The 22251-nt window shown below is 36.0% G+C and overlaps 1 protein-coding gene across 2 annotated transcripts; it reads right to left on the bottom strand.

The window, feature by feature from the left end:
* Positions 1–446: 446 nt before the first annotated feature.
* Positions 447–21255, bottom strand: ddc (dopa decarboxylase). 2 transcript variants are annotated; one of them, XM_079445028.1, is made up of 14 exons: positions 21142–21255; positions 18971–19179; positions 16655–16768; positions 15622–15741; positions 13063–13197; positions 12573–12716; positions 11034–11100; positions 10830–10924; positions 8506–8573; positions 7002–7078; positions 4907–4926; positions 4048–4146; positions 2302–2403; positions 447–1243 (listed from the first exon to the last, which is right to left on the bottom strand). In XM_079445028.1, exons 2-14 carry the CDS (start codon positions 19169–19171, stop codon positions 1043–1045), a joined length of 1443 nt encoding a protein of 480 aa, XP_079301154.1. In that variant the 5' UTR covers positions 19172–19179; positions 21142–21255; the 3' UTR covers positions 447–1042. The 2 variants fall into 2 exon arrangements, with proteins under 2 accessions (XP_079301154.1, XP_079301155.1); XM_079445029.1 differs by lacking the exon at positions 21142–21255 and having other exon boundaries at positions 18971–19360.
* Positions 21256–22251: the final 996 nt, after the last annotated feature.

The following is a 22251-nucleotide window of genomic DNA, read 5'->3' as shown; positions in this document are numbered from 1 at the left end:
ATTTAGATATTACAGGTACACAAAACTAGAAAAGTACAACATGGATAAAGTAAAATGTACATTATTATACATTTACAGATATTTTTTGTTGTATAAATATATAATTAGAATGTAGGGGCTACAACTATTGCTTTACTAATTAACTATTACTTTTAATTTTTTTATTAAGAACAATTAACAATCCATTTAAACTATAAAATAATATTTTACAAATTAATTATAAGTACTTGTTTACTGCATAGTATTTTTAACAGTTAAATAGTAAAGCATAATGCATTTTAGAAATACAGCAGACTGGTGGCAGTGCTCTCAGCACAGATACTGCAGATGGTGTTTTTCAGCAGAAAAATCCTATACCTGGATTGTAGAAGAGTATGGATACTCAGTGAATTAACAAACTGTACTCTTGCAACACACTCCAATATGCAATTCACATGCAACAGTTTGGGAGAAATGCACTTTATTGTCAATGTTAATACATACACGCACTACTGTTTAATCTGTTTAACTATTCGGGCACAACAGCTGTCAAAGAATGTTGGCGAGGTATCTCATCACAGCAGCTGCAGCTGAGTCAAGAACAAAGCTAGAAAGAAAAGAGGAATTAGGCTCTATATTTGATTTTGCTTTATGAAAATGCAACACTAGTGAGCAAAGCTATAGTGAAAAAAAAATAAAGGACAATGCTCCGGTAAAGCATTTTGACTTCCTTTATACACTTATTCAGAGAAAACATTCTCTGAATATCTTACAAAACATATTTAATTTTCAATATAGACACATTTTCAAGTGCACAAGTATACAACAGTACAATTGTTTGTGAAAAAAAAAACACTGCTCACAGCAGAGGACACGTATGATCAAGCTCACAAAGACACAGATGCTCTGCGCTCTTGGTGGACACCTTTGTGACAAACATACACACATTTTGACAATAAATAGTAGAAAGAATTGCAGCAGTAGAGTGAAAGTAAGACAGTGTGGATAGCAGACGTGGTGCAGATCACCCATTTGACTTAAGATGTGATGCCCACCACAGTGGTCAGTGGGGCAGTTCCTGAAGCAGCTCTGAAGCCAGATGGCTGATGTGGCTCCAGGCCTCCTGAACATGCCGTGACTCAGTAGTGCGGGCGCACACAGCAAACCGCAGAACAAATTTGCCTGCCAGTTGGCATGGTACCAGATGGATCTTACGTGCGCTGTTGATCCTCTTCAACAGAGTTTCATTTAATTCATTGGAGCCCTGCAGGGTTTAACACACAGCTCAGTAAGGATATTTTGTAACTGCTCACTGATCTAAAAAATGTGCTAAAAAAGACACTTGACTCAAGCAAGTCCAGTATATTAAGCACTTCTTTATAATTGACTATTTGGACTGAGTTTTAGTAAACCAATCAGCATAATATCAGGGCTATATATAAAACTAGGTTATATGTTACCCTGGACCACAAAAAAAGTCGCTGGGATATATTTGTAGCAATAGCCAAAAATACACTGTATGGGTCAAAATGATAAATTTTTCTTTTATGCCAAAACTAATTAGGATATTAAGTAAAGATCATGTTCTATGAAGATATTTTGTAAATTTTCTACTGTAAATATATCAAAACTTCATTTTTGATTAGTAATATGCATTGCTAAGAACTTCATTTGGACAACTTTAAAGGCGATTTTCTCAATATCTTGATTTTTTTGCACCCTCACATTCCAGAAATTCAAAAAGTTGTATCTCGGCCAAATATTGTCTGATCCTAACAAGCTTATTTTTTCAGCTTTCAGATGATGCATAAATCTCAATTTCGAAAAATTTACCCTTATGACTGGTTTTGTGGTCCAGGGTCACATATATAAAATATTCATTAGATTAGTATTGTTAACTAAAATAAACAAAAAAAAAAAAATAAAAAAAAAAAAAATTAAATATAATACAAAAAAAAAAAAAAGAAATTCATTTTCGTTTACTTTCAGTTTTAGTACAGAAATAACTCAAATTAAATATATTTATTTAAATATATTGTTTATACTTTTGATTTTTTTATGATGCAATAATTGGTCAATTTATTCTCAATTTTATTTTTTTTAATCAAATTAGTTTTATGAAATGTCTTATGGTATCAGAGTTATTTTTTTCCTCTGTGTTGCTGTTGTAAATACTAACAACATCATTTTGTGTAATTTGTGCTGCTCTCTTTGCATGTCAGTGGAAATTTAAATAAATCATACTGCAATTTAGTCCACCTCACTGAGTCAATTATAACCACAGGAAGAGATGTTTTTGTTTCTGTAAAGTTTTTTTCTGACCTTGAGTCTAAAGCAGACGAGGCCCATCACAACATCAGCTGAGATCTCGAAGCGTTGATCATTTCTCACCAAAGACTCAAACTCTTTGGCCAGTGTTACATGCTGAAACAAGATGAACAAGACATGAAATTAAGCAGCTAATTAGTGTGAAACTGTCACAGCAACAATGATTTATGAAAAGAATAATAATAAAAAAAATTCTTGCATGTCTTCATGGAATTCGCCCCTATTGTGTTCAACAGAATGCAGACACACAAGCATTAAATTAAATTAAATTAAATTAACAGCTTAATAAATATCGGAGTGTCTATTTTCACTAAGTGCAAATAGCCCGACCTAGTTGGCAAATGCTATTTAAAAAAGTGAAAAGTGAAGTGACATACGGCCAAGTATGGTGACCCATACTCGGAATTTGTGCTCTGCATTTAACCCATCCAAAGTGCACACACACGGCAGTGAACACACACAGCAGTGAACACACACAGCAGTGAACACACACCCGGAGCAGTGGGCAGCCATTTATGCTGCAGCACCCGGGGAGCAGTTGGGGGTTCGGTGCCTTGCTCAAGGGCACCTCAGTCGTGGTATTGAGGGTGGAGAGAGCGCTGGACATTCACTCCCCCCACCTACAATCCCTGCCGGCCCGAGACTTGAACCCGCAACCTTTGGATTACGAGTCCGACTCTCTAACCCTTAAAAAAAGACCCCAATTCAGCATCAGTTTCAGTGGCGTAGGTACTAGGTGGTATAATACATGCTTTTTGACGCGATCGACTCGAGTTCGAGCCCTTCTTTTGCCAAACTTTTTTCCTCTCTTTTCAAATCTCATATTGCATTAGAAAGGCATTAATTTTAAATAAAAACGAAGGAAATAATCAAAAAGTTGAAAATAAGAGTATCGTGTAGGGTTAGGGTAGCTGTTTATTTTATTGTCTCAATAAGGTGGCATCCATTTAATAATTTGAATTAAAACTATAATTTGAACTCAATACGCTATTATTGTGTACTGTTTTATAATGTACGACAATACTGAGGTGCAGATAATTGACACTATTTGCAATAAGTTGTATTAATAGCAGAAAATCTTGCTATTTTAACAGTGTAAATAGAATCTATAGCTATTTGCACTTAGTGTAAATAGCATATCTTTAAAAAAAATATTCCTATTTTCACTTAGTGTAAATAGCCGCTGCCAATAAATAATAGGTGAGTAAATAATAACAGCTTTCCTCTTTTGGTGAAATACTTCAAGAATACCAGCAGAGGGCAGCCTGTAGATTCAAATAAGCAACCAAAATACCAGACCAGGGAATGATCATGTGCTAATCATGTAGAATAAATTGTCCTAAATAGCTTAAGTTTATCAGTAATCATTTTTTTTCAATGCTGACTGCTAGAATCAAATCTGACCACACAATTTCCTCAATCTCAGACAGTTATACCTTAAGGCTACTGTCTAGTCAGCAAGAGTCATTCAGAATTACTGAAGTACTGATTGAAGAAAAAAAGTTTTCTGATGGATCTTTATAATCTTTTACTAAATTTAATCTAACAAAAACATACAAATACTTTAAAAATAGGTTGTGTATGCTCAACATAGAATCTTCACCAGTACATGTCCAGAACATATAGTGAAGACTTTGAAGAAAAAACACTCATTTGCGTCATTTCAGATCAACTGTGGAGCCAAATAAGATGTGATTGGCAAGGCTAACTTGATTGACAGCATGGATTAAATGCAGTTACCTTGCGGATGTATGCTTGGAGACCTTTGAGTCCGTACATACGGAACACAAACCACATCTTGAGAGAGCGGAACCTACGACCCAATGGGATCTGCCAGTGCTGAAGGGAGATGAGATGAAACATGACATATGAACTGTGCTCACATAAATACACAAACCAGTGCACATACACTTCTGATAATACACAACTTTGTATTTCCTGTACTAAAGGTTGCAATATCCTTTTCTCAACACCTATACAGACCTAAATACACATTAAAATACTTATTTTGTCCTGTATAACGAACAATTGAGCACACAGAGACAAATAACTGCTAACTATGGATGACGTTATGCAGTTCATTGGTGTCTAAAGTACCATATTTGTGTTTCTCAGACATGCAAATAAACGTCATTAAGATCAAACACAAAATGTATTAATATAAAAATTAGCAAAACATTGCAACAATGCTGCATAATGAATACATAACAACAGGATTTAGCAGCCCAACACACTGAACAAACACTGAAATATATATTATAATATTTAGCCAGATTATGCACTGTTTTGATTGCATTCATGGGCGTTGATGCCAACATCAAAAGATATGGAAAGAGTTTTCTCCAATAACAGTTTTTTTTTTTTTGACTTTATCAGAGAAGACCTGCAATCTATTGTTTTGTTTTGTTTTTCAGTCACTGAACCTCTGTACTAGATAATTACCAAGATACCTAGGTAATAATATTATCAGAACTTCTTTACAAGTTATTCATTCAGATATTAACCTAATATAGTTTAACAAAAGTCATCAGCAGGCTAAACAAATATTATCTTAGACACGCACACCTGCACACACACATATTGCATGCAGTATACTTACTCTATAATCAGTGACAAGTCCTATGAATATAGAAAAAAATATGTCAATATTTAGTCATATCACACTAAAAAGCAAGCTCAGATGTAAATAATACCATGAGACAAGAACACAGCACACAAATGATTCCTTACATAACAAGCAATAAAAAGAACATCGTTCTTTTTTTCCATCTGGCCAAGCCTGTTGGTAATGTAATCAGGAAGTTGCTCATGATGGAAATGGCTTTAAGGTGTGTATGCACATATGCACGTGTGTGTGTGTTGTGTACTGGCTTTAGAGACGGGGCTGCTCTTTTGTTTAGCTGTCAGCACAATTACAATCGCCTGCACAGCTGCACACTGCCCACAGACACATTACCACAGGAACTGTCTTTGTTTAGCCATGTTTAAATACCCAGAAAGCAACAAGCAGCTCATTGGTGGACATGTTTGAGGAAATAACAGACATGGGAGATCAGATCACTGCTACTGAATTAGATAGCAAATAATCGAAAAAGTGGCATCTGCAAACAAATGATAGACTGTTTCTAGACATTTTACAATTACTTGTACCCATAGTGTAAAGGTGATTTTTTTATTGAATGTATAAAGTCAGTTTGCATCAGGTTCACCAGCCCGATCTCACAACCCGGTCTCATCCCAAGTCGTCACATATTGACGCTTTGGTTTTGGCGTCGCTTTTTGACGCTCAAGATACCCCTTTAGTGTCACTTTTCGACGTGAAGGGAAGCGTAATTTTTCGGCGTCGATATGCTAACGCGCTATTGGGAATTTTATCGTCATAATAAGGTTGCCATTATTGCATATATGTAGGGGTGTGATTTTTCAATGTAAACAGTCAAAATAGTGACTTACCCAACCCCTGCCCCTAAACCTACCATCTGTGAAGAAAACGCAAGATATAGGAGGCAGATGCAAGTACTGGCATAATTTATTTAAAAATGATTAATATACGCTAAGTGTTTCCTATTTAAAAAAATTACCTTCCCTTCACATCGAAAAGTGACGCTAAAGGGGTACCTTGAGCGTCAAAAAGCGACGCAAAAACCAAGCGTCAATATGTTATGAGTTGGGATGAGACTATGTTAGATCTCACGGCAATTCGTGCGACCTCACTCGTACAAATTCATACGATTTTTGCTTAATCGTACGTATTTTACGAGTTGCCAATTCGTACGAATTTGAACGAATGACCCACACCTAACCCCGCCCCTAAACCTACCCGTCACTGGGGTTTAGACAAATCGTACTAAATCGTACGAGTGAGGTCGTATGAATTCTTACGAATTAGCCACCTCGTAAAATACGTACGAATTGCCGTGAGATAGCGTTGGGTTCACATGAGTGTTCTAGCTTAGTAACCACAGGTGTAGTTTATAACATTAATTATGGACATGTTTCATTAACATTTGACAACTAGAAGCCCTGATGCCACTACTTAAAGCTGTAGTCCGTAAGTTTTGCCTCTTTGTCGCCATCTCTGTTTGAAAACCTGGAATTGCAGCTGTGTGCGGAATTATCTTGCTTGCGTGGGCTGTGTTCCAGCATAGCTTCAGCACGGATGAATCTAATAATGAATCTATCTATCCTAAAATAAAAGTCACTTAGTTAATAATATAATCATGCTTATACATTTTAAGTGTAAACTTGGTGTCCAAATAATTTTTAGGGACAGTTTATTTGATATATATAACTTACAGCATGTATGTGAAATACTGTATTGTTGCCAAATAGCCACACAAATTCACAATACATGCAAAAATACTCTTAAATCAACTTGAGGTCAGTGTAGCAGGCTAGAAAGCTGTTGTTTACCAGCACGCAGAAGCTTACAGAAGACAGCAGAGCACTAAGGTGAATAATCTGATCGAGTCTTCAGTGTGACGTAAAGTGGATGTCAGCACAAAACGTCATGTCTCATTAATGAGGATCATAGTCATCCTCTTTACGCCTCATGCTGATGCACTTCAGTCTTTTATTAGTTTTAGTATTGTTTATTCTTTGCAATAATGACTGACAGTTTCCAGTGCTAAACTATATGTGAGAGCAAAATAAATATGAAATAAAGTATGCAATGCTAAGTGCTGATTGGTTACCTGACTCTTGGTGATCATGCTTCAGATAAAGCGGCTCCATTTTAAATGCTCCAATGATGTCTGATCTTTTCTTCACCCTGCACAGAGACATTCACCTTCATCGCAGTGTAGGAGACAGCAGTCATATGACATTACTGTGCATACAGCATATATCATTATTATTTGAATGTTCAGTAATAGCTAACTAATATCCTATTGATATTAAACTGTGTATCCTGAGGTGACAAAAATGAATATACAACCCAATAAATGAATGCAAATGGTTTATCTGGATTTTTAAACAAAGTTAGCACAGCGTTCCTTTCAATAAGAGACAATGAAGCTATTATTCACATTCATTATTTTACAGTTTATGTGTGTCTGTTTTGATTGTGATTTATCTATCTATCTATCTATCTATCTATCTATCTATCTATCTATCTATCTATCTATCTATCTATCTATCTATCTATCTATCTATCTATAGTCATTTAAAAGTATCAGTTTGGCTCACAAACCAAATGTAACATTAGACCTACAAAGAGGAAGTGAGGTAATAAATGACTTTAATCAAGACTATTGATTTGTGGATTATGCCTTTTTTACAATCACATTTTGCTACAAATTAACCTTTTTATATGTGCAGCACATTTATATGAAAGTATGTATCTATTTTGTGTATTTACAATACCTAATACACTAATATGGTCATTGGCTAAGTTATTTCTTAGAAAAGGATTTGCATAATTTGTTTTAAGGTTCAAGGTTTAAGGTTCACTTTATTGCCATTTAATCAAGGCAGGGTCAAGGTGGGGTTTCAAGATTTGCAGACACCACTCAGTTTAATTATTTTCTTTCTAATGTGATGAAGTGACATTCACATCACACAGTACATCTTCAAAATGTGGCTTAAGTGTTGAAATAACTTTGGGGCCACTGTATACACTAACGTTGAACAGTTGGTTTTGTAATATTTTGATATATTATTACACTTCAAATAACTTTTTTTCTACTCTCATACATTCACAAATATAATGAATTCCTGTGATAGCAAAGCTGAATTTTAAGCATTATCACTACAGTCTTCAGTGTCACATGATCCTTCAGAAATCATTCTAATATGTTGATTTGCTGCTCAAGAAAAAACAGCTGTGCTGCTTAGTATTTTGGGAACAATTATTTATCCTACGATGAATGAAAAATTCAAAAGAACAACATTTATTTAAAATATATATATTTTTTGTAACATTATAGATGACTATACTTAATGCATCTTTGCTGTGTAAAAGTATTATTATTATTATTATTTTTTAAAGAACCTTCTGAACGGGATACACTCTTGTCTTGCATTTTCTCTCTATATAACCATGAATATTTTTGTTTGCCTGGTGCTGACATAAAGGGCAGCTGGGACCGTTTCCTCTGTTGACTGACAAAGCCAACCAATAGCATGTTGAGATACAGTAGATCGGGTCAGAGGACAAATTAAATATGCATTTTACTGATAGAGCCACTAAACACTTACCACATTGCTGAGCAGTCAAAGTTGACCAGGAGCCATTTATGAGGATTGAAATTGAAAGAGTCTGCAAACTAAAGGAGAAGCAAATTTTGATGTGATTTGTTGTGAATTGATGCATCTAACTCAAAGGGGACAAAACATGTCACAAACTTACCTCCTATTAGATAAATTAGCAACATTTCCATTCCATTATCATCAGAGAGGCTCTGGTAAGTTTTATAGATATTTAGTTTTAGATATTTATCTAAATGCAATTCAAATTGTTTGGGATTTTAAAAGAATTTCGGTAGCACTTTATTTTACAGTACGTGTACTTCCCTGGTACATATGTAAGTACTGGTGTATGTACCTATTAGTTAATGTACAGAACAAGTTATGCGGTACTCAAGTTGGGGGTATAAATTGATGGTAGATGTACATAGTAAATATATGGAAATAGGACTGTAAAACATATTTACCATGTATATACATTAGCAAGTACAGTAGTTACCATGTATGGGCACTACCTGTAAGTGCCCGTTCTTACCCACACGTACACAATTACATGCATGTACGACTGTTAAGTACAGCCGTGTTTCTTATTTGTTACCATGTACATACACCTCAGGTAAGTACCTTGTGTTACCACTCATTTGCCTGTAGGTACAATATATTTACCATGTATGTACCAGGGAAGTACACGTACTGTAAAATAAAGTGCTACTAGAATTTCTATCATTTTAAATAGGTCTGAATATCACCAACAACAAAGATGCCAAAGCAGTTGATAAAGCTAAAGTCCTGTAGTCTCAATCCTTTCTTTATTTATTCATTAAGTGATTGCTAGATTTGTCAATATTTATAATAAAACTAGTACAAACTAATTATTGACTAAACTTATTATTGACTTATAATGAACTAGTAATAGTTGTAATAGTTTGTTTTTATGTTTAAACAAGAAGGAGCTCTCTCGACTGCAATTAGTGCAAAACTGTGCAGCGAGAATTTTGACCCGCACTAACACGAGGACCCACATATCTCCTATTTTAAAACAACTTCATTGGCTGCCAGTGTCGTATAGGATCAAATTTAAAACTTTGGTTCTAGCGTTCAGAGCCTTGCATGGTCAGGCTCCTTCTTACTTCAGCGATCTGATCCAGCCCTATACCCCTGCCCGGGCTCTGAGGTCTGTGGATCAAACTCTGCTGAAGGTTCCACGCACTTGTTTCCGGACTAGAGGTGACCGATCCTTCCAGGCTGTTGCTCCTAGGCTTTGGAACGATCTTCCGCCCTCTTTGCGTTCTATTGACTCTGTGGATACTTTTAAAAGCTATATTAAGACTTATTTATTTGTTCAAGCTTTTAATTAGCTATTTTGGGCTGTTATGATTTTTGTGTTGTTTTGACCTTATTTATACTGTACGGATTTCTGATTTTAATCTGTGTTGTGAAGCACTTTGTGGCATTTGTCTGTGAAAGGTGCTATATAAATAAAGATTACTTACTAGTATTTACATATTCATTCAGTTTTGCAGCCTCTTTTATAACTCAGAAATCTGTGCTAAAATAAAGATTGTGATTTTGGAATTTGGCTTGCTGAAAATAAAGATGAGTCAACTTTCAGCTGCCTGTTATCGTAGCCTGATATCAACAATTTTTGACTCTGACGCATAGCATATTATTAATCAAACTCATAATCAACTGCAGCATCTTTCCAATGAGCATTCAAAAAGAGCCTCTATCACAAATTCTAATCTTTTTGCTCACTCTCCCCTTTCCAATATCCTTTCCATCTTCCGCAATAAAGGCAGACACTGCCATGATGGTTTGATTGTTGCCACGCTGAGTCCTGCTTGTCTTTCACTTCCTGGCAACCAACACCACACAGGAAACAGCAGCTGGCTGTCACTCCGGTCAATAATAAAACCCACTGTCTGTGCAGGGGAGCACAGTCTTCACTATTGTTTGAACTCGTGCTGCTAATAAACAGCGATATTTCTTTAGCGAGGGAAAAAAGGAACTTATCTAAAGGTCTTCCTATGCCTCAGGAAATTACTTTACCCTTATCATTGTGACACCCAGCTGGGCTCCACGACAACTCAAAGGACGATCGAGGATCTCTAATATCCCGCCCATTCCACAAGTCATCGCTCATGCCAGCTTGCATCATTTGTGACATTTAAATATTCTCAATCGCACACACACGACTCCGCTCCTAAAGTAACAGGATCAATAGTTTGAGCCCGGCACAGATTGCTCTTCTGTTATCACTCATGCCTCTCTGAGCTTTAAGAGCACCCTGTGAAGTGTGATTAAGAACATGCTGTATAATTTGAATGTTATCTCACCTCTACGCCATTGAGCAGGGGTCTGAACTCTGGACAGATAAATGCACTCCCAGCATATGCAGCATCAATGTGCATCCATATTTTCTCTGCATTACCTGACATAGAAACAATGACAGTGTGTCTGTTGTAATATTCATCAAAATACTGATTTGCCACACAAATTAGATACAAAGGAAAATAACAATAAATGGAAATCAATCTTACATATAGGGCCGAGCTCAGTGATGCAGTCGAATGCACAGGATGGAGTTGTTCCCAATGTCGCACAAAACTAAGAGAAACATCCAGAATATAGATGGATTATCATGTGTTCATTTTTATATTTAAATGTACTACAAATAAGACATTTCTTTATCCGAACCTAGAATGTTCAATGAAAAATTTATTGGAGCTATATATTTTGGTCACAAAAAAAATTGTTCCTGCTTGGTTTGCCATTACGCTGTGATTCTTCTAACACGGGTTTGCTGGCTGAGCCTGGGGCTAATTTGACTAATGTGATTCAGAAAACAGGCTCTCCAAACAGCATTAACCATCATGCAGACCGCGGGGGGGACAGGTTCAGAGAAAGAGCAGAGACAAATGTCCAATTTGTTCTCATTTTGTGCTCTCTAACAGTCTGAGTGGCTGCTATCTTTCTACCATGACGTTGACTGATTCTGTAATTTTGCACTTTTTATATATAGCGTCTGGAATCGTTCTAATGGTAAGGGTTAATCAGTAAAATTTGAACGCAAATTCTGCAGCATCACCTGCCATGATATCAGGGTTAAAAAAAACAATGATAATAAATAGAACTATATATTTCCCAGCTGACTAGAGCTTTTTGTGTCAAAAATACTTAAAAGATGTGAATTACTGTACTTGATACTATATAAAATCCCATGTCTGACCACCAGAAGTCCCCCATATATTGTGTTACTAATGTAAAAACTTATAAACCAAAAATCTGTAGTTGGTTTGATGAATGTATTGGCTATTTTATGCGTTTTTTATGATGGCCAAGAGAATTCAACACGCTGCAAATGAAAAAAACCCCCACATGTAAATAGAAAAAATCAACACAAGTTTGACAGCACACAAATTTTGAATTCTTAAGTTGGTCAGACTTTTGTTTGGGAACCAATTCTTGCCATTAACTAACTATTAACTATGACTTTTGCTTCAATAAACTCCTAATTTGCTGCTTATTGATAATTAGTAAGGTAGTTGTTAGGTTTAGGTATGGGGTAAGAATAAAGGATCTAATATATGGCCATGCACAATATATGCTATATATGTACTAATAAGCAGACAATATGCTAGGAATATGCATGCTGATAATCAACTAGTTAATAGCGAAAACTGGTCATTGAAATGAAGTGTTACCCTTAAGACAATAGTTGTGCTGTTTAAAAGAAGGGTTTCACTTTATTTTGATGGTCTCTTTAATGCATTCTATTGACTATAAATAACATTGCACCTACATTTCTACTAACTCTCATTAAAGAGTATTAGTAGACTGGTAGGGTTAGGGTTAGATTAAGTTGACATGTACTTGCAAAGTTACTTATTGTCAGTAGAGTGTCTGCTGGGAGACCATTCAATAAAGAGTTAACAGATATGAAGCAGACAGTCTACTAATACTCTAATGAGAGTTTGTTGACATGTAGTTGCAACATTACTTATTGTCAACAGAATGTTCAAAAGGGACCATCAAAATAAAGTGTTACCGAAGGTTGTAGTTATTAGAGATACACATACAAAAAATGGTATGAGTCCTGCGGCTCTGTCCTCCTTTAGAACTTTCTGCAGTGCAGCTCCTCGCACAGAATACTTATTGTTGGTGGGAATTTTCTTCATCCTTACACCACCTATCAAACCTGCCCTCTCCACCGATGAGTGTGCCTGAAATATCAAGAAAACACTGCTGATCACTGAAAAGGATCTTGTTTTAAAAAAAAACATAACCAAATTCATGCTTTCCAGTCAGGCACACATATACTGTAAGCACATTCATAAACAAGTGGTTCTTCACATTATCCTGCTGCATGACCCTTTCACTTTGTTTGACATTTCCATTCAATAAGAATTCTTGCTATTCATCCCCATTAACAGATACTCATCCCTACTTACAGATGGACATGATGCCATTGTCACAGTGCCTGTTGAATGGTGCGTATTATCTTGCAGGTCATTAGTCTAGACTAAAGATACATCTGCAGCAGTCTTTCATCCAAGCTTGTTGTTTTACCTGATCAGATGAGTAGGCGACTAGTTTGGCTATAATGTCTGTCTCAGATCTGTCAGGATGGTCAGCCTGCATCAATTTGACGATTTTGGAACGAGCAGCAAGAAGAGCTATGAGAGTAGCTTCACTGGCAGTGCCCTGTACAAACACACAACACATTATATTTATTCATACTTGATACTTTGAACACTGTTGCTGTTTATGGAAATTCAAAAGCAGTCTTTATTGAGCAGGTCTCACAATTGGTAGACATGTTCAATATTACTTGAGACATAATTTCCCTCATTTCAAATATTGCATTGAGTGAAACAACCTCAATAAATATGCCCTGATGCTGCTGATGCAGACATTGTAAATGCAGCGGTGATGAATTTTCATCAGCTCTCCAGCTCTGTATTGTGTGTCCACAATGAGCGAATGAGAAGACTTCCACTCGAACGCCCTCAATACAGATCACCTCAGCTCATTGTAAGGCACGAGCTGTCTTTGATTTCCCTTCATAAGCCTGACAGCGCACACCCACGTCCTGATTACTAATGATTCGGTTTACTTTACGGGATAATCTGGAAAACTGTAGCCACACTTGTGTTTTCAATTCCAAAGTCTTTGATTAAATGCCATATTCACCTTATTTAACCCTATGAATATGAATGATATTTAACCTGTATCAAATTTAATATGCAAATTTCTAAGGCCTCTAAACTATCAACATGATTAACTTTGCTAAAAACATGTTGTACTCAATCTACTACATGCCTTCGGTCATCTGATTGATACTTGTAACAAGTAAAAGGCCTTTTATTTAAAACAAAAAAAAAATCTAAAAACATCCTCACTCAGATCACTGTCACGGTGCACACAGCAGGGAGGATCAAGGACACGCAAACGAGGATATAACTTCAAAATATAGTCTTTACTGATGACATCAAGGCAAGGCAAGGCAGCGCAGGGCAGGGCAGGGCAGGGCAGGGCCATCAAACACCGGGGAGTAACGAGTAGACCAGACAACACAAAACTCAACAAGCAGGAACTTAAATACATGCACTAATGAGACAAACACACCTGAACAGAATGAACTAATAATCACATGAAACAAGGACAGGAAACAAACCAAATAAGGAAACATGAGGCGGGAACACATGACAGACACGACAGAACCCTGACAATCACGGTGCATTGTGAACTTTTTGCTGGGAAATCTTTACTGATTTGTATAAAGTAAATATAAGTTTTATGTTTATATTTGTATAGTGTTAGTAGTATTTCAAGATGAGTGGATTGAAAATGGACTATTACATTATATTATATTATCAATAAATAATCTTTTTAGAAAAATAATGTTAAAATGCATCAAATACAAATATAAAAAAAAATTAGTTTGACAGCTGATATTTATATGCATTTTATTTAAGCAGTATGCTATACTGTTGTAAAGATCTCATTGATTTACATTAAAAGCTATCAGAATTTTATCTTTTTTTGGTCATATAAATATTAGCATCTGCACCAAATTGCATACTTTTGCTCAGTTTGGTCCTCTGAATAAGAATGAAATATTTTTTCCCTCCGTTTTCCTCCTTGAGCATGAACTCCACATTTCTCTATATGAGCCATAAAAGCCTGATGTATCAAATATGATACTCAACAAAAACATGAAAACTTCTACATGCTTAGTTGTACTTTCATAAATATCTTCTACTTTCACCTGTTCTCCTCCCTTCTCTACTATGCCCACCTTTGCTGAGAGGCATTGCTTACAAAACCCACAAACTCCCTCATTAGTGCTTGCTATCAGTGAAAATAATGCCTGTTGCCATAGTGAGCTCTCTGAAAAGCCCAGAGACAAAACCATTCAGTAGGAGGACACACACACTCCAAAGCGATCTTAATGACAGAGCATCAAACCGACTGTCATCAGTGGGCTTTCCATACGCTGTGCTTCCTGTGTCCCTCTCTAAATGGTCACAGCTGCTCAACTGCTACATCCATAGTGACGAAATGATCACGGACCGCTCTCAACGCACGCCTGCCTGACTGGCTCCTCTCATGTGTAGTTGATGTCTTAAAAGGCAATTTCTACAGGACATGACAATTTGCAGGGCCTAGAGAAAAAATCAATGACAAACAAATTGTTGTGTGGGACATGTGTTTGATATTTGTTATTGTTCAAAAGAAATTGGCCGTAAACATGGATTAAGGTTACCCAGGTGGCATTAAAGTGGTTTAAAATGTCCACATTTTGACACTGGGCACAAGATTCTGATGGGAATACAGATAAGCTATTTTTTTAATCCAAATTGTGTAATTGTTGTGTGTTCATAATATGAATCAACCTTCGCAGAACAACAGATGTTTAAAGGTAATATGCATTCACATAGTTAGACATGTCTTGAATTTAAAAATATGTACTGTATATATAATATCTTATATTCTCCAAAGACCCCCTGCAGTACATGGATCCCCTTCATAGACCCTTGGTTGAAAACACTGTGTATAAGTGATACCACATAAATCTTTAAACTTGCACTACTAGCAGATACAATCTTTTCTTAATTATCTTACCTGAATGACCCCTCCCCCTTTGCCCTCTGTACCAGCCAGGAAATCCTCTGGTAGCTTCAGCATCTTTCCCAGCCAGTCCAGCATCACTGTCTCCAGCTCTGTACAGGCAGGACTCGCTGCCTACAAAAATAAATAAATGAAAAAAATTATTAATTGATAAATAAAATCTTGCATCAGTCTGCAAGATGAGAGCTTCAGATGTCATGGATAAATGGACGGATGGATGGATGGATGGATGGATGGACGGACGGACAGACTGGCAGGTGGCTGAATGGATGGATAGATGTTTCAATGGAGGGACAGGCAGATGGCTAACTAAATGGAGAGACAAATATGTACATGGACAGAAAAAAACATTAAATGGATGGATGGATGGATGGATAAAAAATCAGAAGGATGCTGGAGGGATGGATGGATGGAAAATCAGATGGATGCTGGATGGATGGTTGGGTTGCTAAAAAAATGGATGGATGGATGATGGATGGAAAATCAGAAAGATGCTGGATGGATGGATGGATGGATGGAAAATCAGATGGATGCTGGATGGATGGTTGGGGTTGCTAAAAAAATGGATGGATGGATGGATGGATGGATGGATGGATGATGGATGGAAAATCAGAAAGATGCTGGAGGGATGGAAAATCAGATGGATGTTGGATGGATGGATGGATAGATAGATGGATTGATGGATGGATGGATGGGGTTGCCAAAAAATGGATGGATGGATGGAAAAGCAGATGGATTATTGATGGATGGATGGATGGATGGGGTTGCTAAAAAATGGATGGATGGATGAATGGATGGATGCATGGATGCATGAATGGACAGACAGATGGCTAAATGGATAAATGCAAAAATGGAGAGAAAGACAGACAGACAGGTTGCTAAATGGATGGATGGATGGACTAGCAGGAGGCAAAATAGATGGATGGATAGATGTATAGATGGTTCAACGGAGGAACAGACAGATGGCTAACTAGATGGATAGACAGATAGGTGGATGTACAGGGAAAGAGAGAGAAAAAATACATACCCAAGAGAATCCAATGCAGCCAATGGCCCCACACAGCATATCAGCCAGCATTGCAGGAAAAGAGTGGGCAGTAGGAAAATATGCATAGAAGTACGGACTGTGCCAGTGTGTCACCTGAAACAGTGCAACATGTAGAAACATTCATTTCAAATTTGTCTTCATGAAAAAAACACCAAAAGATCATTTTTTTAAAACCATTTGCTAAGCATGTTTTCAAGCAAAAGAGCCACCTAAGACGGTGGACTGTGATCTGTCAGATATAGCTTGGTTGTTCTATTGTTGTTCACCTTTGCTCTTTTGAACAGGGATTATGACTTCAGTAATAGTGACATCAGGGTTTTTCGCTCAGAACGTTAAAGGTTAGATGAAATTATGAAGGCTAGATTAAATTATTCCATGTGTTTAGGAGAGAGCTTGAGGCACTGTGTGTCTGTGTCTCTCTTGCAGGATTTTCCTATTGTGAGTCATTCATTAGCCCAAGTACACACTTTTAAACGACTATTAAAACAAGACTTCTGAAAGGGAAAATTGGTCTAATTGGACACAGTGGGAAGGTTAATACCTTCAACTGAATTAAAGTGTTTGTTTTTTCCTCTGAGCTATGAAATGAAGGGGCGAGGGAGGCTTTTCTCTGACCCCAGGTCAGAGTTTAATGATTCATTTCCTAACTATCAGCCTACAGCCCCTCTAAAGGTGGACTTATGGAATATGTCTAATGAGAGAAAACCTTGAGGGTCTCTTGATGTGGACACCAGGTAGTAAAACAATCTTTATCTGCACAAGATAAATCACACAGATGTATGAATATTTGCATTGTCCTTGACATCGTGTATAACCACATCATCATATCTGTTAACTGCTTGGTAGAATATCTGTTTAAATGATGGACATAATGCCATTAACATAAACTTAAGATAAAATTAATTCAAACCATCAAAGACACATTTTTAAAAAGACAGATTCAACTAAATTTCACAAGAGCTCTACTGTATGTCTATAACCAGAAGGTTTTTATTAAAGACACTCTTTCAAATGTTTGGACCAATTCTCAATATTAATTAACTATTAACTAAACATTTAGCTTCAATATACTCTTAATTTGCTGCTTATTAATAGTTAGTAAAGTAGTTGTTAAGTTTAGGCATGGAGTAGGGATCTAAAATATAGTCATGCAGAATAAAGCATTAATATGTGCTTTGTAAGTAATAAATAGCCAATATGCTGAAGCATTATATTCCTGATGAAAGTTTTAAAAAATGTTATATGAAATAATAAATTATTTATTATTTTTGTAGGTCATTCATATTGTTTTTACTGTAAAAAATGGGTAAATAAATAAAAACAGATACATTTTAAAAATACAGATAAATAGAGACATGAATATTTCATATTATTTAAATAATAATTAAAAAAAAAGTATTCTTCTCTAATCACTGTCAATAAACAGTGGTTGCTATCATCACAAATGTTAACATGAACAATATTGCATATTTGTTCCACTGTACACTGTTTAAAAAAAAAAAAAAAAAAAGTTGATCTAGTGCAAAAAAAATAAGGCAGCCTATCACAATCAACTTTTTATGTTAACTCAACTAGCAACCAACAACTTAAAAACTTTAGTTCATCTAATGAATAAAAGTCAGTCTACTGAGTGTTAAAAGATCTGTTAGAGCAACCAAAGATTTTTTAGCATTTAACAATGCTAATCTTTTTAACATTTATGTTTATTTTCAAAGCCATCTACATAATATGGGTAGTATTGCCTCTTAAAACTAAAGGCAAACATTTATGCTAAGAGACAAATGTATTAAACAAGTTGCAATGAGATGCACAGTACCTCAGCAGACAATTCTCAACCATGGTGAGGATCAACCAATTTAAATCAGTGAACATATGAACTCTGATCCACATGACAGCTAACTGACAGTGACAACAGCAGCAGCAATATAAATTAAGCCAGTCAAATTTAAAACAATGATAATATTTCAATAATAATTAACATAAAATGTTTTCATTCAGTAATGTTGTCTACAAATACCTGAGTATCTAAGTAAGGTAAACAAAACAACTTTTGCTAGTGATATGTTTAGACTATTTTTGTTCAGTTCACACAAAAAAAAAAAAAATATTTGTAAAATATGCACCATACATAAATTGACATAAAGAAAAATGTCTATTAAAATATGAAGGGTGAAGAAATATTACCAGTCAAAAATAGAGTTCATAGCTTAAGTCATTAAAAATCTGTTCACACCAGATCTGAGATCTGAGAACCATAGTATGACTGTAAAGAAAAGCTGGTCAGCACTGACTCACCCCTGGCATGATCACCCTCTCTATGTCTTTGACCACATCCTCATAGCTCTCCGCCTCCTCCGGGGCCTCCTCAGGAATCAGTGACCTGAGATATCCAGGTTCCACATCAGGGTAAACCTGCCTCTTCTCAATGTTCTCTAAATAATCGGCCACATAGTCCACCATCTCCTTCCCACGTCTCCGGAACTCTGAGGCATCCATGTTTTTGACTAAAATAGAAGTAGAATCTCTCAGTGTGGAGAATAAAAGACAAAAGAGTCGGACTCGTAATCGAAAGGTTGCGAGTTCGAGCCCCTGGCAGGAATTGTAGGTGGGGGGAGGGAATGTCCAGCGCTCTCTCCACCCTCAATACCACGACTGAGGTGCCCTTGAGCAAGGCACCGAACCCCCAACTGCTCCCCGGGCGCTGCAGCATGGCTGCCCACTGCTGTGTGTGTGTGTGTGTGTGTGTGTGTGTTTGTGTTCACTACTCACTGCTGTGTGTGTGCACTTGGATGGGTTAAACGCAGAGCACCAATTTCGAGTATGGGTAACCATACTTGACAATACTTAAAGACTTAATTATAGGTTATTAGTGTTCTTGAGAGTGTTTCCATGGTCAACCTTACTCTCAGATTCTTCACAGGAAATAAACAACCAGAGGTCACATGTCCAAGTCATGAAATGTAGTTATAGAAAATACTCAACCATATAAATTACTTGCAGTAATTATTTCCATTGTTTCATTGTAAGAATTCGCATAGCATAATAAATAAATAATACATGTCATTATTATTATGGTAGTATATAAATACAGTTACAGTTGAATTAATATTTCATTTTTTTGTTCTTATTTACAGTTTCATTTAAATCTGTAATTATTTTCTTTTCGCTTTAAAACTATTACAAATGTTTTTGTTAAATCAATTAGTTTTCTTTAACAATAATAACCCTGCAGCATATTTGGAAACAATTTGTGTGAATTTGAAAATGAATCCAAAAATGTATGCTAAAACATAATCAGCCATCATCCATGTCATCACCTCACCTCAGTAGCAATATTCTGCTGATAAGAACATCAGAGAGGTTGCCAAATACATACTATAAAAAAATATCAATGATCATTTATCATTGACATGAGTTTTGCAATCAATAGCGTTAATGGTGCAGCTAATTCACACTAATCCTACTGATTTAATCCATTACACTGATTGTCCTCACAGTACACATAGGTAAATTTGACGTTAAATTAAACTGTTAGAGCAAATGTAATAGAAAAAGACTATCAAATCATTGTTCGAAATGAGCTTTGTCAGCAGGGTTGGTGACAGTGGCTACTACTAATTATTTGTATGCCTGTTATCTCTTCACACTAATCCACATAATACAAATGGATTGAGACGTGTCAGTGTGTGTGTGTGTGTGTGTGTGTGTGTGTGCATGTGATGACTCATCCAGAAGGTGACCGATCTTTTTGATCACGTACCAGTAAGTATTATTAAAGTTGTTCATCTTTACACATGCACACAAACAAGCAAAAACACATTAAGTATCTGAGGACAAACCATGAACATATTAACAAACCCTAACCCTATCCCCAAAATAAAAGTCTGTGCAAAAATATAATGTATTTTTGTACTTTGCAAGCACTTTTAATATAGGAATACGATAGGAATATTAGGAATGCTTCTCAATATAAACAAACCAGCAAATGCAAAGAAGCATTTAATGAATCAACTATTGTCCCAATGTTCCAAAAGAGAATTTTCAGAAAAAAATGCATATAAAATCTTAAATCAGATCAAATCACTGATCTCCTATCAGTGTGATTTTGATTTGTAAAGCTTCAAAAGACACATGGATTGTCAAGTTCAGATATCTTTATGACACGTCACGCTGTACTGAAGCAGGTGCTGTAAAAATGGAGTAAAAGCTAAAGTCTGCTTACATTTGACTTGTCACAGTGATTTCAGCTTTTCTTTTTTTATTATTTGAACTCAGTATATTAGAATATGAAACAAAATGTAGAAAAGAAAGTAAAGACAAACCACCTCAGCAGTTATACATGCCATCAACCTGAAAAAATCCCCAGTCCTGTATTTGGACCTTGTACCTGGACTGTGTTCTCAAAGCTCAACAAGTGTTACGCTCAAAATATCTCAGTTTCATCTAATTGCTTTCATTGTACTTACAGTGTCAGGCAAACAGAAGAGTCCTCCCTCTCGTCGGTCCTTACACGCTTTCTGTTTGTTTCAAACACACATACAAGAACACGTATACACACACAGAGCAAAGCAGAGTGATGTGGAACAGCAGGGAAGCCTGGGGGTTTATCAGCCCTGCCACTGTTCAGACGGCCAATCAGAACGAGCCTTTCATTCAGAGCAATGCACACAGGCAGGGCAAGAGGAGCTGATTCATAAGGAGTTAATGAGAACCTGTTCACTTTCCAAAAACATTAATACAACTACAGACCAATACATCCACACACACACACACACACACAGATAGTCTCACCCCGAATAACAATTTTATAACAATAATGACATATAGCACCTGAAAAATTGTTTAAACTTGAAATGTATGAACTCAGATTATCCTTAGTCATCTCCTAGCTAATGTCTTAGCTATCAATATTTTTATTGAACTGTTATTTTTGCAGTTATTAAGGACATCTGAAGTGCCTTTGTACAGTTTACAGCTATTTCACATTTAAATGACTCAACAATATACCAGTAATATATTGTATTATGGAATAAATGTGTTTTCTTGTAAACTTAGTCATTAGATCTGCATTAGATCACAGGTTTCCCTTTCACATCTTGAGTGAATTAGCTCTGGAACCAAAGTATATTGAACAGAAACAGGCTAATTGGGTGAAAACCTATCCACAAAAGCCATATACTGGATACATCCAGCCTTGCATTAATCAATGTATGTTGTCAATAAGTCCATTTTATAAAAATAAAACCTTTAGTGACGAAACATCGATACTCTAATTGTATGCATGCAAAATTATTTAATTTTTTTTTTTTTTTTTACCCATCAAATCTCAAACTGAGAAATTTACTTCAAATAATAAAAGTAATTCTCTAATAGTAAAGCAGAAACATAGGCCTATTCATATCAGTCATGAATCGGTTAAAGCCACTCCCTTAAAAAAATGTGTCTGGTTTTTAGTTCCACAGTGGTAATAAAATTGCAGTGCAAATGTAGGCCAATTTCTGTATTCCAGTTCAGAGCAAAACACATTATTCTTAAAATCAGTCTTCGGCTTATACTGTATATCGACACAGCTTGCA

Source organism: Barbus barbus (genome assembly GCF_936440315.1).
Source record: "Barbus barbus genome assembly, chromosome: 21".
Lineage (NCBI taxonomy): Eukaryota > Metazoa > Chordata > Actinopteri > Cypriniformes > Cyprinidae > Barbus > Barbus barbus.
This window is presented reverse-complemented; position numbering and strand designations above follow the sequence as displayed.

What these genes read in the sequence shown, in the direction of transcription:
- ddc (XM_079445028.1), bottom strand. Translation starts at nt 19,171, where the DNA reads ATGGATGCCTCAGAGTTCCGGAGACGTGGGAAGGAGATGGTGGACTAT. An exon ending in GCTGCATTGGATTCTCTTGG is followed by an intron (nt 15,742 to 16,654) that starts GTATGTATTTTT and finishes TTATTTTTGTAG; the next exon opens with GCAGCGAGTCCTGCCTGTAC. An exon ending in TCCAAGCATACATCCGCAAG is followed by an intron (nt 2,404 to 4,047) that starts GTAACTGCATTT and finishes ATCTTGTTTCAG; the next exon opens with CATGTAACACTGGCCAAAGA.